The sequence below is a fragment of the Thunnus thynnus genome, chromosome 1 (assembly GCF_963924715.1).
Source record: "Thunnus thynnus chromosome 1, fThuThy2.1, whole genome shotgun sequence".
In the NCBI taxonomy this organism is placed as follows: domain Eukaryota; kingdom Metazoa; phylum Chordata; class Actinopteri; order Scombriformes; family Scombridae; genus Thunnus; species Thunnus thynnus.
In genome coordinates this window covers 32383665-32407237 of record NC_089517.1, presented here as the reverse complement: position 1 = coordinate 32407237, position 23573 = coordinate 32383665, and the positions used below count along the sequence as shown (strand labels likewise).

At 38.6% G+C, this 23573-nt stretch overlaps 1 protein-coding gene across 3 annotated transcripts; it reads left to right on the top strand.

The window, feature by feature from the left end:
• The first annotated feature begins 7767 nt into the window (after positions 1 to 7767).
• Positions 7768 to 23524, top strand: pnoca (prepronociceptin a). Of its 3 annotated transcripts, none has more exons than XM_067595875.1 (3): positions 7768 to 7906; positions 19895 to 20028; positions 21724 to 23524. In XM_067595875.1, the coding sequence occupies exons 2-3, from the start codon at positions 19909 to 19911 to the stop codon at positions 22339 to 22341; spliced, it is 738 nt and encodes a 245-aa protein (XP_067451976.1). In that variant the 5' UTR covers positions 7768 to 7906; positions 19895 to 19908; the 3' UTR covers positions 22342 to 23524. The 3 variants fall into 3 exon arrangements, with proteins under 3 accessions (XP_067451976.1, XP_067451979.1, XP_067451984.1); XM_067595878.1 differs by having other exon boundaries at positions 7791 to 7906; positions 19898 to 20028; XM_067595883.1 differs by lacking the exon at positions 7768 to 7906 and adding an exon at positions 12040 to 12237.
• The last annotated feature ends 49 nt before the right edge of the window (positions 23525 to 23573 follow it).

Sequence of the window (23573 nt, the reverse complement as noted above, 5' to 3'; positions counted from 1 at the left end):
GGTGTGATAGGCCGATGGTTCTTCCAATCTCCTGCCAAGTATTTTTTTAAAGTGCCTGCCCTTCTCCAAACAGTTTCCAAGGACGACTTGGATGGTTTGTTAGACAGAACCATCTGAGACGTCAGGTTAGAATTTTCGACGTATACTGTAATTTTTCTTGTGAGGACAGGCTGCATCTAAACAAGGTCATTTGATGAAACATTTTTATCACACTGCCACTAGCATATCGAAGAAGCAAACTGTATATCAGTTTACCTTAGTAAATACACCACATGTGACATGGTGTCACCCAGGTGATACCAGTGCATTGAAGGTTGGTAATGTGATTTGGGGCACTACAGGACTAGAGAATGTGAGAAACAACAACTGAATAACAGAAAGCAGACAGGATTTTATATGTCAAAAATCTGGCAATCTCTTCATAGGGCTAAGGGGAGTCTGTTGTAATGGTGTGGCTATAGCCAAGTCTACCCCCATCTTAGCACCTATGTCAGTAAGTAATTGTAACTTCAGAAGCAACTGAAAATATCTGTAAAGTCTAGATGTCTATGAAGTATGTATGGAATAAAATATTATAAAACTACTCCCTCTCATTCATTGAAAAATGCGTAGTCAGAACTAAATATTTGCAAATATTTTTTAGTTTAAAAGTTTAACAGCTGGACACAAGATGTCTCCTTCTTAACTGGAAAGTCCATTCTCAGTGTATGTGCTCTGGAGGCTTCAAGTTTCCACATTACACAAGTTGCATATTGAATCATGATTGGCTCTAAACTAGTTGTGATGTCACAAATCATTTTCCACTTTCAGTAGATGAATGTGAAAACAGCCTTGTAGTGTCAAACTCTGCACAGTGAAGCTCAAAAATCCAACCAAAGTAATAATAAGCAAAACGCATTTTTTAGGGGAGGGGAACTTTAATGGTTGCCCTCTCTAGCAAAGCTGTCATTACAGTGGTGGTATAGTTGTGATGAAACAAGTGTGTGATTGGAGTGAAACCCTCTCGTTGCTGCTTGCGGCTTCAATTTTGCTGATTAAGCTGCTTCCTTCTGCTGAGCGCAAAAGGTTTGAACCCGCCAATTGCTGCTTGTGGCTATATTTAGTACTTGTTCTTGTCCATTCTGTGCCAGAAAAGTGAAGTCAATAGCTAGCTTGGTTAGGTCTATCAGCCATCAGGTGGCCCATAGGAACATGTACAGCAGCAACCTACTCAAGACTGCATACAGGTGCTCTAAGTGCTGCTCTACAGAGAAGAAGAAGACAATTACATCATCAAGATACAGAAGCAAAGTCTGGAAATGCTGGGCCCCGAATATTTGTTCCATTAACCTCTGAAATGTACTAGGGGCATTGCAAAGGCCAGAAGGCATTCTTTTAAACTCAAAGAGGCCAAAGGGGGCACAGAAGGCTGTTTTCATTTTGTCCTTTTCTGCTACAGGTACCTGGTTGTAGCCACTAGCTAAGTCCATTATGGAGAACCACCTGGCTCCAGAGAGTGTATCCAGTGACTCTTCAATGTGGGTCAGAGGAAAGGCATTGCACATGGTCTTTCCATTGAGTTGATGGTAGTCTATACAAAGGCAGAGGATACCGTCCTTCTTCTTGAATAGGACTATGGGAGAGGCAGCTGATTAATGTGAGACTTAACAGCATCCTAATCAGAAGGTGGGATTCACCTGTAGCACTGGTGTACAAGGACATCATCTAATAGGGGAACTTCATGTTCAATTAGGTTGGTGCACCACAAATCCCCATCATGTGCTGAAAAAACTGACTTGTGTTTGATCAACAAAGACTTGACTCTGCTTTGTTGGACAAACCAACAGACTGAATCAGTTTCTGAACTTGGCTAACCTGGTTACCTCTGTCCCAAGACTGCCTACTTCTGTAACCCTATGGGATAAACTCATGACCTAATCCTGACTGAGAAGCCCAAGGATACAGCAAGAAGGGAGTGTGACACTGGTTGTCCCTACATTAACTATAGGGACATATACAGTGCCTCGGCAGACCTGAACCAGGGCTGGGGAAACCAGTAAAGAATCTGTGCGAGTTAAAGGTTCAAAGAGGGTGTAACTGGTGTGGCCCACCAATTGCTGGGTACAGGTAGCAGCTACAACTTTAACCTCTGGGATGCAAATAGGATGTCTACCCCTTACTTAACTACACTGGTTCTGGGGATCGTGCTCTGAATTTGTACACGCTGGCAATATTGCAGGGCTTGCTTCTACACATCAAGGGCTTGTTGGATCTGGGGGATCTCAAACAGAGTAGGTCCAAACTCTAGAGACAACTCCCTATGACATTCATACCGAGTACACCTGGGGCTTTGGGAACAAGGAGGGAACTGGGAGAATCTTTGACTATCAGAATCCCCTTTTGTGAACAACCATCCCCAAAATGTCCACATCAAGCTCAGCATAGTCTTAGTAAGGTAAGTCTAGCCCGTTGGCTGCAGTTAGCTGCAGCCACTGGCAGGGTTGGAATTTCTCCCTAAAGTTCTGATTGAAAAAGGCCTCTGTAATGGTAGAAACCACTGACCTTGTATCAATGAGGCATGGTACTGCTACACTCCCCATTCTAACAGTTACCTCAGGACAGGGCCGAACTAACTGAGAAACCACATCTTGATTTAACTGACCTGTAGTGTCTGAACTATGAGGCTCCCCTTCTGTGGTGTTGCACTGCCTGTAGGAGTGGGCTTTGGTACTGAATATTGGCGGTGGGGTAGCCTCCCTCTTTGCAGGAGACTGGGCCTGAGAAGAAACTCTATTGTTGACACACTGGTTAGCAAAATGGTCTGACTGATGACAGTGATGGCACAGTGGTTGATGAGTAGAATTAGTAGAAATCTCGTAGGAGGATTCTGAGGCCCCTTAATGCAGTCTGCAAGCTGACTATTCTGTTTTTTTTTTTTTGCCCATCATTTCCTTTAACTGTGCTAACTCACTGTCCTTTTGGGTTACAGAGAGTTTTCAGGAATGTGGTAATGCTGCATAGCAAAGAGAGATTCTAGACAAATTGATCTCTGAGTAAAGTAGCAGAATTGGGTACACCACTGGGGGTGTTCTTAACTATTTTCTCCATAAGACCAAATAATGCATGGGAATACTCTTGTAGTGACTCTCATTCAAATTGCCTCCTAGACAAGAAATCTTCCTGCAAAGCAACATAGGATTGATGACATGCATAAAGTTCTTGGAAGATATTCAGGATGCATTCAGGATTCTCCCTACCAGCTCTGGGGCTGTACCTAATTTCATTCTTTGCTTCTCCATCCAAGTGATCATAAATAAATTATGCTTGGTCAATAGGGGTGAGATGTCTTGCTGGGATACTGGCACGAACTTCACCAATCCATTCACTGATACCAACCCTGAAAAAAGGGACACCTTCTTCAGGTTCATGTCTTACAGGTTTAGGCAGCCTTAGAGAGCCAGACAAAGAGTCGCTCTCTTTAGAGGTGCCAGGGACCTGGTTGGCTGCTCCTGGAGTTGCTGATTTTCTGCCCTTAGCTGTGTCACTGGGTCCCACAGTTCTTGGAACTCTGAGTTCATATCTGCAATGGAAGGCTGGACACAGATGAGTCAAGCCAGAATGTGATGAGTGAGCAATGGCAGAGGACCCAGCCATGTAGCAAACTCCTTCCTCAGCCAACTGCTGTTTTGCCTTCACAAACTACTAAAATAACAGTTGTAAAAAAAATTAACCATCTGTTAGAACCTCCCACCATATGTATATATATATAATATGAATAGAACTTCGAAACTGTCTCTACTTTTCAACCCTCAATCCTGCCAACTACGTCACATCATACAGCATGAAGGAGACGGCAGAGACAAGTTTTCAGAGTTTCAGAACAATTATGTTTATTAAATAAAATTAAAGGAACTAAACACTAACATTACTAAAAAAATACGCAAGTGGTCAAAAATATTCTCAGCGGTTAAAAAGTAATGGTTAACCATTGACGTCCCTATTTTAGGTATATCCAGCCATTAAATGCTAGGCAAGTGGACATTTGGTAAGTCAATTTGGTAAAGTAAGAGAAATGCCACTTGGCTTAAAAGAGGAGATGGACTGTAGACATAATTTTGCAAGCAATTTAAACAGCAAGACATACTGTCTGTGTATAAACTTTGGCTGCACTTGCTCAAATGTAAATCACAGTCGTGCTTTGAATTATATTGTTTTCTTCTTCTGGTTGTTCTGAAGAAGGCTAAAATTAGCATCTGTTGTGGTTCTGTCTAATTTACTGTTTAGCTATCAGCCATTTCCCACAGGAAAAGTCTTAACGAGTATTTAATTAATGACATTGATTCATTCGGTGGAGGAAAATCTGCTTCATGGATTAGACACTGAGATGAGACACAGTGATGTCTCTCATTGTTTCTCAACCTCAGTTACTAAAGCAGATTGTGTTTTACATTTCTTTAAATCTCCTTCCTTTGTGATACCTTTGTAGAAAGACAACATTTCTTGTCTCATGGTGTTGTTTGGTTTAATTAGTGATCAACTAACTGCAGTCAGCTCCACAAAACAACCTAATTGCTCATTTAGCATTTTGTGTCTCTTTTCAGATTGCCAAAACACCATAATGTGTAATCAGGGGTGGGCACCCAATGAGGCAAGACAAATAAGTCATCGTTGTAGACCATTGTTACTGTGAGGGTGACTGAGGTTTATTTCCTCTATTTAGTTTGGTCTCTGGAGATGGAGGAGAACGTAACTTTGACTGAAAGAGATATGCATCTGATGACCCCGTCTCTGCTCTCATTATGATGTATTATCTGGACTCTTAATTTGATTTGTGTGTGAGTTGATTCCGTATTATTTGATCTGAGCTGAGATGGGCTGACTTGAGTTGAGTCAAGTTGTTTAATTCCTTTTAGCTCATTTCTGACAACTAAGCTACCGCCACTGTCCATCAGTGTTAATTATAACACCATTCAACATTTTCTTTAAAAGACCAACAGGGGAAAATTTATCATTCACTTCACTGCGATTACTTCAGAAAGTAATTAAGCAGGTAATGACAAGGCCCTAAAAAACATAGTCTTTGCAGTAAAGTCATGTCCTTAAACTAACAATTCACATGGCTGCGCTGCATGAACAACTTCATTTCCTTTCAGAACGTTTAGATGTAGCTCTAATTCAAGAGCTCTAAGGTTCTCAACCCTAGGAGTGATGAATAGTAAGAAAATCAAGAGTCAGGGAACACAGCATCCAGACAGTAGGTGGTGAAAATATTCCTGTAACCCCAGAGTTGTGATGATACAAAAAAGAAGTTGAACCCTAAATTTGTACTTTTCATATTTTGACTTTCAACAGTTTCAATGCTTCTGACATTTTGCTAATGTTTGTAAAGTTCTTGAAATGTGACATATTATGGCATGCTTTGTGAATTTACCGGACTTGACTTAGAGTAAATGCAGCCAGTAAACTAAACTGTGACGTCTTCATTATGCGACAATCTCTTGGATTACTTGACTGAGCTGCTGTCTCTCGTCTGATGGCTATCTATTAATGAAGCACTGGCTAGAAGACACAAACACAATAATGGCCTATTGACCTCTAGAGGCCTGTCTTTACTGTCTGTGTGCCTGGCTGTCTGACTAACAGTTTGTTGGTTTGGTGGCAGTAATTTACTACACTTCACAAGAGGTTTTACCTGCAGCGTGACCCTTCATACATGTGATCCTAGAAGATGTGAACCTATCTCATTGTTCATAAGCTCCTCTCAATATATACAAATAACTTGTCACTTGGCTGGTCTATTAGATAAGCAGAGCTTGTGTGTGCACTATTGCTGAGTATTTATGTGTACATAGACTCGAGGCAGACCCTCCTGCAGTTTTTAGATCCCATCTCACAAAACCACTGTTGACTTAAGGAAACCAAACATGATGCACTCAACCTGAGGCAGGAAATACTCCAGAAATAGTAAACTAACCCACTAGGTTGAGATGAATCCTCATGAGGATTGACCACTTGACAAAACCTATTTTAAGTTGCTTCAGCTGCCCTAAAAATGACCGTGTCCCCCTCTGAATAATTCACTTTTCTTTCTTTCTGATTTATTGTGCAAAAACACAAGAGAGACTGTAGAATTAGAAGAGATAGGGAAAAGTAGTTTTGAAATTACATATAACTTTCATGTACGATACAACCCCCACACACAGAATCACTACGTCTATCAATACAATATATTTAGATACATCATATTATATTTAAGCATACGTATATCATTTCACTTAATGTTTTTTTAAAGACCTCTGACATTCAAATTGTTATAGTTGAGAGTGACATTATGCTCAGATCCCATTATCAAAAGGGTGGCTAGTAGACTTGTAACATGACATTTAGTTCATTGTACTATTAAGTATGAATTTATGCCTTCATTGGTATCATTCCTTTCTACCTTTAAAGGCTATGTGATCCAGTATTTACAGGAAGTTGAAAATCCTGACAAGACAAGGCATGCGCATGGTCAAAGTAAAGTAACCGTAATCAGAGCAGAGACAGGACATATCCTCTTGATAAAGAAGGCTGGACAAACTGTCATGGTTTCTTTGTTTCCCGTGCTGATTTTTGTTTATGAGCAGAATGACAGTAATACAGTCCTGCCACTGCCTGAGGAGAGGTTGGAGGACATCTGACTGTCACTCCCACAACACGGTGGAGGAGTGACAGCCACATGTCTTCCAACCTCTTTCTCAAAACAATACTTCACATTAAATACAACATTTTCTATGTTTTTATATGGAGGTAACACTATGTTAACATAGGGAGTAATAACTACTTGTATAATTACCAGGAAAATGAAATGAAAAAGTGAATGAAATGAAAAATAGGACTTAGTGGCCTTGTTTGCCAATTTTTACCTATTAATGTTTGCCTTTTATTTTTAGAGCATGTGATTTCAGAATTGAAAACAGACAGTTTTAAAGAATGAGGAAGAAATATTAAAATAACACTGGTATCACGGTAGACTGTGTATATAATAATAATAAGGTTAATGCAGATAATATATATTGTAATGATTTCTATAGGGAATCTGACAAAAAAGTATAAATGCAGCAAAAGTTACTGAAACAAATACATTAATGTAGAACTCATACGTAACATTAAAGTCCCCCTTCACTAAAAAGTTTGTTTTGCTTATTATTATCTCATTATTATATTATGTCTTTTATGTCTCTAAGTTATGTATTTTATTCATATTTTGCATTTTTCCTTAATTGAATTTATTCATGTTGCTCTCATCATGTAACTCACCCTGCAAATGTGACAAATAACACCATTTTGGAGCAAAACATAACCCCCACCATTTAAAGATTAACAATAGATAGATATCTTCCTTCATGCCTCTTTTGTCCTCCGTCTTCCCTTTCATCCGTTCATCTCTCATTTCTTACCCCCCTACTTTCATCCATCTCCTTCTCTTTCCGTTGTTTTGTCCCCTTCTACTTTCATTCTTCTCCTGTGCCTCCCTCTTTTCCTCAAGTACTTTGCCTCCCCCGACTCCTTCTGTCCCCCTCTTCTCTCATCTTATCCTCCTTCTCTCCCACCATTCCTCCCTATCCTTGCTCTCCTCTTTCTCCTACCTCCTTCTCTCTGATTCCCCCCTCCCTGTCATTCCCTCTGTGTGATGAAAGAAGGAGTTTTGAAAGAGAGAGAGAGATAGAGAGAGAGAGAGAGAGAGAGAGAGGGAGGGAGAGAGGGAGAGAGGGAGAGAATCAGAGGAGGAGGTTGAAGGGGAGGGGTGGTTCTCTATAAGAGTGGCTGCCTTCATCCTCCACGTAGCCAGAAAACCACGCTGAGACTGAGGGAAGGAAACGTACACTGACAACCTCAACCTGCACCTGAGGGACCACTAGGCACCCACAATCTCACCTAAACACAGGTAAGATCCTGAGGAGGAGGAGGAGGAGGAGGAGGAGAAGAAATGGCTTGACCTCTGACCTTTGATACAGAATTTTTTGTTTGGTTTTAGAACTAATAACTGAAGGTAATAATTTTGTGGCATTTGATAAACACATTGACAGACAGGAAAGAAGAACAATACTGTATATGTTGTACATAAAAGACATTTTTATGTCATTTTACCTCCTTACTAGTTGCTTCTAATGTTGGTGATGTAGCAATGTCTTTAATGTAGCTACAACATATACATCATTGTTCTTCTTTCCTGTCTGTCAGTGTGTTTATCAAATGTCACAAAATTATTACAATTTTGTGACATTCAGTTATTACTTCAGTCAGGTTTAGAGAGTCCAATAAATGAATATAATTCAGAATGTAAATTCGCTTTCAATTAAATCTAAATTTGGCAGAATCAATTTGACAGAAAACCACTGTTAACACTGTCATTTTCAATTTATCTGTCTATGGAGAGGAAAACTACAGACATGTTGGCAAGTGTTTTTCATCCCTATTAAGAGTAACGCTTTTTTCTCCCCAATCAGTCTTTGTCTCCATCACTTCTCTTCACTTCCATCATCCACAACTGCTGTAGGGTCTATTTTCCCTGTGCTGTGGCCTTCTGACCCTTCAGCTCCTTATGGCTGAGTGCTTGTAATGACGCTGATCAAAGAATTTAAGCTTAATTTATTGTTGACCTCAGTGATAGACAGGTAGATAAATGGTTGAGATAATGTCTGAGGTCACTCTAGTTATCAGACCGCTGATTCTGTGTTTCATGGAATCCATACATCACTTCTAAAGGAGCAACGACAGACTATTATGTCCTATGACTACTTACTCAAGGTTAAATACTACGTGTTTAAAAGCATTAGGCAGCACACACACCAGGGAGAATGAGGTAAGGCAGCTTCATCTGAGGACTACATGGGCAGTTTGTTTAGTCAGTCTGTTGGTATTTACTAAAGAGGTCATAAATTGTTCGCCCTGATTAGTCATTAATCCTTAAGGCCTGATTTACCGCTGCGCTCTAGTGGATTCCATGAATGAAAGGAGCCTTTGCAGAAAGCTGTTCCCTATTTGTGTTTGTATTGTAGCGCGTGACACAGAGTAATGACAGGTAATTTAAGTGAGGGCGCGTTGGTCAATCAGGGTCGTTTTTCCCAATCTCACTTCATCAGACGATTATTCTTAGTTGGGTTTTTTTTTTTTTGCCTGAAGGTAACTGAGTCAATATTTTGATTACTTTTTTTTGAATGGCAAGCCCACTGACAAATTATTCATTATGAAAAATAACTATATTTTTGAAGGTTGATCTATGACAAAGAGTATGAAATATTATTTATTACCTGTAAGTGTTTCAGATTGATTTTCTTTATGTTCCGCTGGGAAATGAAACCTGGCCCTACTGCAGACTCTTATGCACATATACTATAATAATTCAACTAATATTATTTTACTTATACCTTTAACCTCATCATTAAGGGGTACATGATTTCCAACAGCAAAAGTTTCTGTTGATAATAAAAAACTTTAAGATGAAGTCTTACATTTTTTTTTTTTTTTTTTACTTTGAATGATTAACATAGTGTTTTTATTTAGCCTGGGGCTTGCCTTTCATTTGTCCTTGAAAGAAACTCCATAAACAGCGCAGGCACTGTTCAAAATGGATTATTTGAAGGAAGCTATTACAAAAAGGCTCTTTCAACAACTTTTGATGATAACTGACTTGTAAGTGCATGTATGTGGTTAATTAAATGAGTAACAGAAGCTTCAGGCTTCTTTAGAAAGACGCTGGTGTAGATCTACAGAGAGTGCTTGGGCTGAAACAATGTGAGTTTTAAGTGATTGAGAGAAATTAGAAACAGCTTCCTCATACCTAAGGCCAAATAGTCAAAGCATTCCTATTCCTATGCCTCTTAGATTTGGGTTAGCTGTGAAATGTATTTGTGATTGGCTTTGAATTATGTTGTAGCATTTCTGTGTTGGTTGGATGGAAAAAAAGAAATAATGTCTTCATATAGTGTAGTCTGACTTTTAGCAGAAATTAAAGCTCTGATATGTGGCTGATTTCAATTAGAGAAGTGGTTGAAAAGATACAAATGTTTTAGATCTTAGCTAGGTTTTTAAACCACCCTGAAAAACATCCACTGTTGGTGATGGATGTTCTGCGTCATTGTCTTGTGAGGATATTTGATCGTGTTCCAGTGGATAGCTGGCCAAAGGAAGTGATGATGACATATGGGAGAGAGAGATGAAATTCTGACATGTACTATAATAGAATTTCAAACAGAAATTACTTCAAATATCTACACAACTTTGGTACAGGTCCCAGAGAAAATAAAGGGCAAGGTCTCCTGTCTGTCTTACAATCAGACTCAAAGAAGACCATCAGCAGTCTTGACAAAACATCAGAGTGAAAAGACGTTGTGTTTTGAGGAAAGGGTACCACTCCTGCTCCTGTCTCTATTACTATAATTCTGTCCACCTGCATGCAAAACACCTGAACACAATGGCAAATCAAAATAATTTCTTGATGATGTAGCTCCACCAAAAAGGAAGTAAGGTGTTTTACATGTCATCCAACAGTGACTGCAGTTTGTTTGGGAAACATAAAAATAAACAGAGTAGTAAGCAAGAAAAAATAAATTCCACTCGCAAAAAGCAAACTGCTTCACCAGACAAGATTTATTCAGCTTAACCAAAACATTAGGAACACTTCATTGAGTTGTAGCCCTATTTCCACAGTCCATGCCTTACTAGTCTCATGGCTTACCAATCCTTTTTGAATCCATCTCCTCTCCTCTTTGGTATTTATATAATTTTCCTCCACAACACAGCACACCTCATTAGCTTTATGGATAAACTTTCCTGACCCCAGGAAACTATTATCATTCAAAGGCTAGAGAATTAGGAGTGTTGGATCAAAGGTCACACTGCATAGTGCTGGTGTGTACAGCTCTGGTGGCTGCGCTGAATTGACTGTGAATGCGTGGAGTTAATCCAAGGATACAATGTTCCTAACACAGCAGGGTCCCTATCCATCGCTTTGTGCTGGGAGGCACTTCTTCATGTCTTCTTGCTGCCCTCAGTGTGCTCCTCTTTTTCTCTCTGTTTCAAAGGAGAACTGACTCCTGTCAGATGCAATGTGCTCATTTCAATTCTGCTCTGATACTTTTCTCAGGAAAAGTATCAGAGCAGAAAGGCTGTAACCTTTTATCAGCCTCCTTGATTGAGTGCCTTGTAATCTTAGTAATCTAGGAAATGAAATATTTGGAGGCCATACTGGAAGTCGTGATAAGTGTCGGTGTCAGATAAAATGTATATACCTACTACCTGTTTTTGACACAAGGATGTATTAAGAGTGCTGGATACAGCACATTGAGTACCAGTTGTGGCAATAGTGGTCAACCATCGTACTGTAACAAAAAAATAAGAATTTTCCTCATAAGTGACCATAATAAAAGAGAAATATGAATTAATTATTGCTCACTATATTATGAATTTAAACTTAAAAGATTTAATGTTTGTAAGACTTTTCCAGAGTCTAGCAAAGCTAATTCTTATATGTGTGACATTATAGTGTATGGGGCAGGCAGACACGGCAAGCTAAATAGCTAACTATTATGAGCAACTGCTCATGTCAGCACAGCAAATGACTGCAAAGCCACCACTGCTGACAGCTGCAGCTAAATAAATTCCAATGTTAACCCTAATGCAACTGATTAAGCTAATTTAAAAGGAGCTATACACAGTTTGTTTATATCTGTGCTCACATGTTGATGAATTGCTCCAAATACATAACAGTGTAAAATAAAATAATTTAGGCTTTTGTAATGATGTGACTACTTTTTCTATTTCTCCTTTTATGTGAGTTCAGTAAAGCAATGTGCAGTGCACTGCACAACTCAGGGGTAAAACAGGAAGAGACTGAACGTTTTGGTAAATGCACTTGGTGAGAAACTTTTAATTAAGTGAGTGTGTGTCATCTTGGAGTTCAGCATCCTGTTCTTATAATATCCTTAGTTTGACAGTTATATTCCACAATGTCATCTTTGATGAGGTTTAAAGGGCTTCAGTGGCTAAGACGCATATGAATGCTAACAAAATTATGCTAACAATCATTATTGTATGTTGGTTAAATGACAAGGATGTTTTCTTTTTTTTTTGAGTACCATAGATACCCATTGATCTTATATGGATAGAAGACCCCAGTATCATATTTGAGATTTCCAGAAAAAACAGCAAATATAAATGATTTATGGAGAACTTTGAGAACCCAAAGCTAATAGAAGAAAAGCTAACCAGGAGCTGGTAAGTTACTTTGGCGCTCTTTATTCAGACCAATATTTTTGTCCTAACAGAGGTAATTTCTCTATAACATAAAGGTTTTATTGAGATGTTATGTTGTAAAATGCCTGTACAGAACATCTGTAAAATTTAGAAAAATGTAACTGTTTTAAAGTTGTTTTATGCAAGGGTGTTATGGCAGAACATGATCACAGTTCCTAAGGTACTACTGGACTGTTAGCATTAGCATAAATTCTTATTATACAGTGTTACCATAAATTATAGCCCACACTATATTACGCTATAATATGTCGATGTAATTTATTTTTATTCATTCACACAATTTTTTCTTTTTTTCTCAAAAAAATTAGTATCAAAGCTTTTTAAAAATGTCCCAGTGCCATGAGATTAATTTGGTTTAGCTGCATAGTAAGATAGAAATACAAAGGGGAAAAACAAGATAAACAAATAAACATCCAATTTACACAGATGGGATAGAAAAGTAAAAAATGACATGAGTGCAACACCTCATCTCAAAACATAAACAAAAAATTGATATGAAAATTAATATGAAATGAGTCTTATATGACCCCTGCGTAAGTGTGTGAGCACATCTCCTGATCATTTATCAACCTTAAGTGATTAGATACACTGAGAAAGGAAATTGATTTGGCTTAGCGTGTCTGCCTGTAATGGCTTCAGCATGCAATCCACTGCCACATCACACCACAGTCAGACAGGCAACATCCTGTAAAAGCACTAAAGGTTTCTGCTGAAGATTTCTCCTGGCTGGAGATATGTCAAAACGCCCACTCTGTGGACTCATCTGTGAGCATCTGTGAGTTGGCATGACCTCTGACCACCTATGGAGGAAAAAAGACCACAATCATAAGAAATCATGTTCTTACAGATGTACTATTACTGCATGGGAATATTTTTGATCGTCTCTTACAATGAATCCATGCAATAAATCAATCAGTCACTCATAATCAGTCCAGACAGAAAAAATTATAAAGATATTAGATGATGGAAAGAAATGAGGCAGATGGTGCTCTAGTATCGAGGCAATTCTCAAAACAAGTTGATTTACACTGATAACAAGTGAAATAAGCACTGTTAAAACTGAATCTATTTGTCTTGTTCACCAAATAGAATTTAGATGATTGTGGTACAAATGTGATACAAATTGTACTTTAAGTATCAAAAGTAAAAGGACTCAGTCTACAGAAAAATGATATATTATTGTATATTATTGTATATTACATAATTAGATTATTAATATTTATATATTAATAAATGTAACAGTGTGTGAGTAGGATTTGTTAACAAAACCATCTGAGAGGTTTAGAGAGAAAAATCTCTTTTTGGTGGAACTGCTATCTGACATCAGAAACATGTCATGAAACCCCAATACTGCTTTTGGTACCACTGATTTAATATTTAAGAATCTGTCGTATTTTATACCCCCCCCCCTTCCAAGTGTGCAGGAGAACCTATGGTGGCCGCGAAACTTGCGAAAAATGCAAAAATCCCTCCAGGGGTCATTCTAAGCTAACGAAAACACAATGATTCTTATTTTCAGGTGATTATACACTACTGAAAACATACTTAAGAATATTATATTCCATTACTGCCAAGTCCATTACTGCGTTCAATTAGATGCCACTAAATTCTACACACTCCACCTTTAAGTTCAGTAAATATACTTAGTTACTTTCCACCATTTATGACCATGAAGTTCAATGTTCCTGGTTGGAATCTGACTGGAGAACTATTGCTTATCTAATAAAAGCATTAAAAAGTTAGTTCAAGAATTTAGTTGATTTAGTGTAGTCTTTGTGTCCTTGTGAACTCTGGTAGTAGTAACTGTAGTAGTAGCAGCAGTAGTTTTTGTCTTGTTCTATATGAGTGAAAGACAAAGAGTGAGCGTGATGAAGAGTAGACAGAGAGAAAGAGCATGAGTGGGTGAGAGTGAGACTTAAAGATGCAGACTAAGTGTTAGTCTTAGAAGAAGGTGAGCAGTAACGACAGCTATGTAGATATTTTATGTAGGTAGTGACAGAGACGATTCATTTATGGATTTGATACTTTTAGTCAAACTGATAATATAGATCAAACCGGTAATATAGATTTACTGTCTTGAAATGTGTCAAGTCAGTGACCACTCTGCCATTTTGCCAGTTAGCTATCAATATTGAAACAAAGAGAACAATGTATTCTGAGTGGGCCAGAGACAAGTTGTCAATCAAAGTGACTTTTCTGACAGATAAAATAGTCTGCAATCTGGCTCCAGGCTGAAGACTAAATAACATTTAATTACCTGTCAAACTGACTCATCAACCAACAAAGCCAACACAGTGAATACACTCTAATTATTCAATGTTTGATTTGATTTCTTTAATATCCTGGTTCTCTCTCCTTTATGGGTTGGAAGCCATTGTTCTTAAATTTAATTTGAACCTATCATATTTAAAGCTGCAGGTTTGTTTTAGCACAGAAAATCTCTAAATCATTAAAAACTTTGAACTCTAGGTATGCACATTCAGTATGAAACTAAAGTTATTTTTTTCATCATCTTGATTATCTGATGCATCAAGGTTTATTTTAATATTCAAACATTATGGACAGGGTTTAAACTACATTACACTTTTAGCTTGTTTAGTTTTAGTGAGAGACCCTGTCTTATAATTTGATGCAAACACCGTAACTTGGATTCAAATTAGAGGAAGGTAAACTACAGTAAGACCTCAAGATGTGATCTTCATAATTTGCATTAAAAAAATGCAGTTCCTTTTTTTTGTTTTTTTCACTGTTCTTGGAACTACAGCGTGTTCAATTGTCTGGTATCATAAAGAAACCACCCACGCAGTGAGGAGTTACAGCTGAGGTACATGGTGTACTGCGCTGAATATGACAATATTGTGCTTATTACATTTAAGTTACAGAATCATCTGCAGTTCAGCTTTTAAAAATAAAGGCAAACTCCAAGACCTAGGCACACTGCTGCTCCGCTCAACCATGCGTGAATAATCCGGCTTTAAGTTGCTCTTCGGGCTGGAAGTAATTTATTTTAAACTTCCTATTCTTGATGAGAAAAGGGCAATAATGAAGAAAAATAATTGAAACAGTTGATAACAGTGTGAGGTAGTTTGACAATTTCTGATTTGTGTGTTACTGGATGATGAGCAGAGCTTACTGTTGGACATTTCTCATTCATGGTTGACTGGATGTGCTTTTTAATCAACAACTTGACGATGGTCGTGATGTTTAGTGCTTTTTTTCCATTTAACCAGGCAACAACTTGCTGGACTTAGTTATCCACACTTTTACAGAACATGGATGTCACCTCGTACTAAAGCTTTTCAGTGTTCATTGCTCCTTTGCTAACCTTGAATTGCAACTTGAATTAGATGTTTTTCAGGTGGCAGAACAAGTCAAATGGTACAACATCTGCTCGTGAACTCACATGTTAACTCATAAGAGGTTGTGTCTGGATGAAAGATACTATTAAGATTCTGCTGTTATAGAAGAATCTCTGTGGACAGGGGTTTTCCTTTCATATGAAAGATGGTCTGATTCATCATTGACTGCAATGTAAGACCTCCATCAGCAGCGCCCCAGTACAGCACCAGACAGTAATGACTTAATTAACTGGTTTATTTAGTGGTTAATCAGTTAATTAAAAGCAGAGTAATTGGGTTTTAAGGGCTCTCAAGAGAACCTGGCAGACGTTAGTATAAGACCACAGAAAGGATCAGTCATTTGTGAAGTGAAGCACAATTTTTACAGTGCTATTAACAACACAAAGTGCCTTACAGACAACAAAGGACATTGAAGGGACTGTGTATCTGTGTGTGAATGTCTGCATGTGCACATACAGAATCTAATCTGTACAATCCTGAGTGAGACTTGAGTCACTGCATTCATTCAATGATGCTATAAGATGAAGTCAGATACAAATTTATTTTCAAAATACAAAAGAGAATTAAAGGGCGGGTCCGTTATTTTTTTGAGTTTTTCAGGTTTTCATGTCATTCAGAAGCTAAACATTAGTGTTCCATATGTATTCCAATCTGAATATTTAAATTTTGGTCAAAGTACGAATGTTTTAGAGTCAAAATGCCACCTTCCCAAGCCCTTCTAAAAACTTTTTCCCAACGTAGGTTTCTGCATGATGATGTTGCTACGTATAAACCCGCCTAGCTAGCAGCCACAGAGACAGACTAAGCACCCACTGTTGCTACTGCTCAAAGTTTAAAAAATAAACTCCTCCCACCAGTAAACAGCTTTGGATCAGAGCAGAGTCCGGTGTGACTCGTGGGTGTTATTCGTCTGAAGCTCCGGCTCTGCTCCCAGCTCTCTCCTCCAGAGCTCCTGGCAGTCAGCAACTGTCTGTCCGTCCACTTTATAAACATCTCACAAACTCAGACTCAGTTCTGCGACATTCAGTTAACGGCTGAGTGGGCGTTTCAATTTGAAAAACCCAGAAGGGAACACAGGTGGAGTTGTCCTTTAAGAAGTTGACTACTCCTTACCTTCAAGCATAGAACTGGGATCCTCTCTAAACCTCAGATGACAGCTGTCAAAATTTATTCTTTGGCTCATGTTTATTCATTTTTCATAGTTAAGATTATGATAAAAAAAACATCATCCTCAGAGGAGCTTATAAACATTTAATGTGACACTTACCTAAACTTGGTATTTTTTAGCCACGCTAGTGGCTAGTGGCTAGCGGCTAGCGGATAGTGGACTCTTTTCCAGCTTTCACATCATATGGGATGGATGGTAGAGACGGAAAAAGATATTTATTTTTAGCATTTACGTCACAGGACAACTGATGACGGTTATGATTACAGTGTTGGCGAAGTGAGGGTTGAAAACTGTGTATTGATAATTTAACACCAAATCCGGTAAATGTGTGTTTATCTCCATGAACGACAGACTTTGGCTGACGTGAGGCATCCCATTTGCTTAACTTTTAGGCACTTCTGTATTATGAAGCACCAAGTCGGATATATAGCAGCTTTCAGGAAAAATCTGAGTTTCCTGGTTGTAACTATGACTTGGATGTTCATATGAACCCTGTTTTCGAGAACAACTCCGATATGACATGAACACAGCATGAGTCTTGTTAGAATAACATAATGGTTTAATAGTATGAAGGTGGGTTTGTAAGAATTTAAATTCCCTTCACTTGTTTCTAAATTAAGGATACATGACACACCCACACATGCATGCATCCTCAGTAGAAAATCATGTGTTATCCTTAATGATGGCATCTAATTGTTGGAGAATGAGATGCCTTTTAGACAAATGAACACACCCAAGCTGTTTGTCTAAATCCACTGCCGTCTGCCAATCTCGTCCCGCCCTTAACTGACCTACAATATTCCTGCCTAAAATGGCTTTGCTGCTCTTTTGTCCTTCACTGACAAACATTCTTTCCAACTATACCAAAAAAATTGATAAGACTTGACATGCACTTTTATTGTTTGCACACTAGAGTTATTAATTTCGCAGAGTTGCTGTTTTATGGGTAGTTAGAGACTGGAACGAACTGTTGTACAATTACACTTTTATCAGTTTTTAATTACTCTGAATAAATTACACATTTTCTAAGACTTTATAAAATAGTGTTTGATTGAAGATAAATTAGTATTACTTGCTGTCAGTTTGATAGATAATGACAACCTACAGCTTAGACAGCAGTGTAGTGTTGTGTGTGTGAAAGTGAGTGTGTCTACCAGTGTGGGCATACACAATGTGTACATTAGGCACGTGTGAATGTGTGTATTTGTATGTGTGTGTGTGTGTGTGTGTGTGTGTTCTGTGTAGGTCTGTGTGTATGAATGTCTGAATGCTGTGTATGTTTTGTGCATGTGAGTTTGAGTGAATGTGCTTGCTTGTGTGTGTGTGTGTGTGTGTGATACGCCAGCCACAAACAATGATTCAGTTTGTTGCCAGAGGCATTAATTGAGGCATCAATTAAAGGAGTTAACGAGTTTGTTTAATGAGATGAAAACTGGTTGTGTTTCTGACGTCAGACTCCTCAGACTGGGCTGTTCCTCCCAGAATAAGGTCAAACAATTTTCTTTCTCTCCTTTTACATTCTCTAAGTCATTCTCCATATTTAGTTTTTCCAAATGTAGGATCCTGGTATAGTGCATGATGGTTCACCAGTATAGCTTACATGGACACTTGAATTGAATTAAGCCATTTTTAATGTTCCCAGTTCCATCTGTCCTTTTCCAGTTCATGACAAGTCAAAATGTCTCGTGTGAAAGAGGTCTATCGTCCGTCATGTCCCTCCAGTTCTCATTATAGTGTCAGAAGTCTACAAGCCTGTAAATGCAGATCATTCACCTGGCACATGGCATTTTAATGAGTGACTGGGCAAAGTTCTTGTAATAACATAATGATAATTTAATGTGACCTTCAGTTCACAGTAGCAGATAATGTGGACTTTAAACGCTATTTTTACTGTTAATGCTAATATAAAACATGATTGGCTATGCACTATCATTCTTTGGGTCTTTGTCTGTTGTTACATAATTCACTGACTAGTAGTTGACCAGTGGTTGTGTGTCTGTTACAGACTTTTAAGATATTTTCCAACATTCTGAGAGATGAGCTTGTTTACTTCCATACCTGAAGTACGATGAGAAGTTTATGGTTGCTCTTGGGTGTGTTTGCTCTCTAACAATGAGCAGCCTGATACTGTGGCTTAACGAACAGATTAAGAGTGCTTGTTACTGGCCAGCAACAGCTGTGCCCAATAACCATGTAGCATCTCAGAAGTCGAGCCCTTATAGTGAAGTTATCTGCTTCCTACACTTTCTCAAGGTGATTCTTGGATGTATTGGTGGCTTGCTAGCTAAGAAAATACAACATGTATAAAATTCAGAGCTGTTGAAATGCATATTTTTCATCTTTCAGTCGAGACTAACCCTTTCCTCCTGCTTCCAGTCTTTGTGCTAAGCTAGCTCTAAACATACGTATCCTTGACTAATGTTAAACAAGTTAACAGTTCTTACTACTTTTGTGTGTCAAAAGACAAAAGTCCTCACTCGAAATTAGGTGTAATACTGTATCAAGAAAAAATGCAAACCACAATGTCAGCCATGTTTTTTTCATCGGTGGGAGCTAACAGGTCTAGAAAGAGTCTTAAAAGAAGTTAAACATTTTGTGTATGTAGGAAAGAAGAAATAGTCCAGCACATATCCCCTGTAAAAGATCAAATTGTTGTTTCAATGCTAAGGTTTTTGTACAGATTAAACAACCAAGATACAACATGTTGATTAGTGAGCTTTAGAGGTACTGGTAGGTGGATTTTATTACCAGTCTCCAGTCTTTGTGCTAAACTAACTGAAGCTGGTGGGTCCAACAGCATATTTACAAAAATGTTGAACTATTCCCATAAAATCTGTACATTCATACAGAACTATCATTTTCATAATTGTAAAATTGTAAATAGTGTAACAAACTGTACACATTTTAAGTGTTTATACAGCAATCAGTCAAGGCATTGAATAGAAGTTGACACATTACTGAATTTAAAGTTGAAAACCTATAAATAAAGTGCTGTCCTAACATACTGACATAAACAGGCAAATATTACTGCTCTGTTGGAAGAAAAGAGAATTTGCATGATGCTACATTTGCTCTGTCCTGTGTTGTGCAGCAGACGGTGGGACCATGAAGACTGTGGTGGCTCTGCTGCTGCTCTGTCTGTGTGATCCTGGACAGAGTGACTGCCAGGCAGACTGCCTGTCCTGCAGCAACATCCTGCCCAAACAGCTCAGTTTCAACACCATGGTGAGGAGTGCACACTGACACACAAACACACACACATACACACACTGGAGACTGCAAGAGGGCCGCAGCCATCCAAAAAGAGGCCTCCACTGGTGTTACAGCTGTGTCACAGTTAAACAAATTCAGATTTCGCATCAATTTACTGCCACACAGGATGATTGCAATGGCAAAAAGGGCATTTTGATGCTGTAGTGGCCCTTAACAATCAAGTGGTTATTGTAGTTTGGGCATAGACACAGGTGGGATATTTTCTCAGTACACTGAAACTAGCAAGCCTCTCCATCCAGGCAAAACTGGACTACACTTATACACAAATAAACAAACTCACACAAACACAATCTCTCCACGAGGGTTCTTTAAATTTGTTGATAAAATGATTGGAAACCCCGCATCACCCCACCTTGCTGCATTTGTCCCATCCTCCCTCCATCTCCCTCACTGTCTCTGACTCAACAAATTACCCTTTTGGCATTTGAGTTTTAATTTGTTGTGGCTAATTGATTCCTGGGGATAGATGTGTGTTTTTCCAGTCAGTGCTTATGTCTGTTGGTTGTTGTTCTCTGGTTAATGACATGCCTTCTTCTCAGACATTTCAGCAGGGAGCACATTGGAAGACATTTAAGTGCACATGGCTTAAAACTCTGAACTGTTGGTTTTAGACACTTAGAATAGTCACATTTTGACTTCTAATGAGTGGGGGAAATGGGATTTTTTTGTTTTGTAAGATTGCTGAAAGACTTTCATGGAAAGTGTCATTGTTTAGTGGAGGCACCTTAATACATGCAATCTACAATTGTAGCAAACATTAACATTATACAGAAATCTTCTTTATAATCTCTGCCTTCTTGGCTTATTATTATTCTCTGTTCTCCTTCCTGGCTGGAAGGCATTTTACACAACAGAGCCTCAATTATAATAAGCATTTTTGGAAACATTAGATAATGTGCTCATAAGCAATGTGGTATTTTATGCATACTGTACACGCCACACACACACACACGCCCACTGAACCATTGTAGTAGAAGATATAGGTGATTAAGGATGGAAATGTAAAAAATCTAATCAATCTCATTCTGTCATATTGATTTTTGTATTTTCCGTGTTAAGACTCTGGCTTTTAAGGACTTTTCACTTAAACGACACTTTCGAAACAAATGAGATGCTTTGACTAACACTGCAACATAGCTATGTTTAAAATACATATGGTATACACAAAATCTGGATCTTTGTCAATTTGTCAAACACAGGTGTAACCGATAGTATTAAGAAACGTCTGTTTGTGTGTGGTCCTCTGGTATGGGTTATTGGAACCTATATGGAACAATTATTAATCAATGTCATCAGTGAAATGATTAATACAACCAGATTAAATTATGGGGAAAGAAATTTCAGGTATGCTAAATGATAATCTTTAGGGGTTTATTTTAAAAGGTCTGTTCACCCATATCATAAAAAACATTATAATACTCTGATGTAATCAACCCATGCAGATTTGGTTTGGTTTGTAATATCAACCTCTGAGACTTTCTTACTCCCATATCCAATAATAATAATCAAGTAGTAGTTATTCACTGTTAGAAATGACTTGTTGAGACAGATGACCAGAAACTTGGATACTGTTAGAATCATATAAATGTACTCATTGACGAATTAAGAAAGGAAATGACGGTGATCTCTTGTCTTTGTCTCTGTCAGGTGTGTCTCATTGAGTGTGAAGGCAACATTTCCCCAGCTTTCTCCTGGGACTTCTGCCGTAAGGCGTTATTGTCGCCAATTTCCTCCCTTGGTGGTAACATAAGGAAAAGATCCCAGGAGGAGGTGGAAGCCCTGTTTCCTGAGGAGGAGGAGCAGATGGAGGGAGTTCTGTTGCAGCCCATTGCACTGCAGAGGTTTGATCACGTGGCCCGGGCACTCAGGGTGGACGACAGGGATCTGGGTGGCAAGGGCAGCCAGCTGAACACTGCCTACAATTCCCAGAATGCCCTGTCCCTTGAGAATGAGTATGATGAGGAGGCTGGGCAGGAAGAAGGGGATGCTGATGTGGCAGTGAGAGGACAGGATGATGTAGGGCTGAGTGTCTCCAAGAGGTTTGGCGGCTTCGTCAAAGGGAGGCACGGCTACAAGAAGCTGATGTCTCCAGGAAGATCGTACCAGAAGAGGTATGGTGGTTTCATCGGCATTCGGAAGTCAGCCCGCAAGTGGAACAACCAAAAACGTTTCAGTGAATTTCTGAAGCAGTATCTGGGGATGAGCACTCGGGCCACTGAGTTCAACAGCGTGTCAGAGGACCTCACTCAACAGAATGAAGTTTAGCAGAGTGAACCTTTGAGCCACTACCATAAAACTATTTCCTGTATTTTCACTGATCTTGTTTTGTATTTAAATCACCAACATGTCAAACTTAAACCAGTGTCACCAAAAATGCCCCTTTAAATCCAAGCAACTACAGAGTCCTTACCAAAAAGTGAAAATTAAGGCCATTATCTCAGACCCCCATTGAAGCCCTTTTTGTTCCAAGACATAAGTGATTAGTCTCGGGCTTAACCTTCCAAAGAAGTTACTAGAAATTCTGTCCCCCCTGAAAACAGCTTTGTCCGAACTGTGAAACTCTATAATCCCTGGCATCTTCCATGCCTGTTGTCCAGCTCTAGGCACCCTGAATCATTCAAATTTCCCATTCAGTGCCCCTTGTGGAGATGTACCAGTTAAAAGATCATGTTTCATATGAATAGCTGCCCAAACATGAGCTCATGAGCTTTGAAGCTTTAAATCCATTGGAGTCTTAGAGTGGTTTGGAGCAAAATAAAAATACATTTTTTATTTTATGGTTTTATGTACTGTTGTTTTTGACCTCATGTTTAATACAGTATATTTTTTATTTCTGTGATGGGTTATGTGTAAAAAGTGCTAAATCTTTTTACATGGATGCCTCCGGCAGGGGAAGGGTCCAGAGGTAACCTGTTATCTAGATGGACCACGTTCTTTACTCTACAACCATTTTGTGGAAAATCCTGACTTCAGTCTCTGTTAAAGGACAATATCAATGTTTTTTTGTGTTTTAGCATTAGGGTAATGTCAGCAGTAATTTGAAGTATGCTCTATGTGATTTACGGTAAATGAATGCAAAAACACTGCTAAAAGTCATTCATTTATCACTGTGCCAAAACACACCTGAGACAGGGCTACTGAAGCAGGTTTAATTAAAAGCTCTCTCCTTCAGTCTGGTGTCATGGCAAACTGAAACACTACACACAACACTCAATATCCATGTGTATATGCTACTGATCTGTCTGCCAAACTGATGTTATGTACAAGTGAGCATCATCTCTGACTGGCTCTTGTGTGCAGACGCCAGATTGCTATATGCACAAACAGTGTTTGGTATTTTTCTTTAAACTGTAATGGTGTAAAACGTCTTTTGTGTAAATAGCTGAATTTAAACATGTCAATAAAAATAGTTTACTATTTCCTCTGTGGCTTGTCATGCAGCAACTGATTCTGTGTCTTGAGGTGATTTGTTCTTAGTATTATAGCCAGAGACCAGT

Excerpts from the sequence above, each read along its gene's own strand:
- pnoca (XM_067595875.1), top strand. The coding sequence starts at position 19,909 with ATGAAGACTGTGGTGGCTCTGCTGCTGCTCTGTCTGTGTGATCCTGGA. Across the intron at positions 20,029-21,723 it reads AGCTCAGTTTCAACACCATG|GTGTGTCTCATTGAGTGTGA; the intron begins GTGAGGAGTGCA and ends TGTCTCTGTCAG.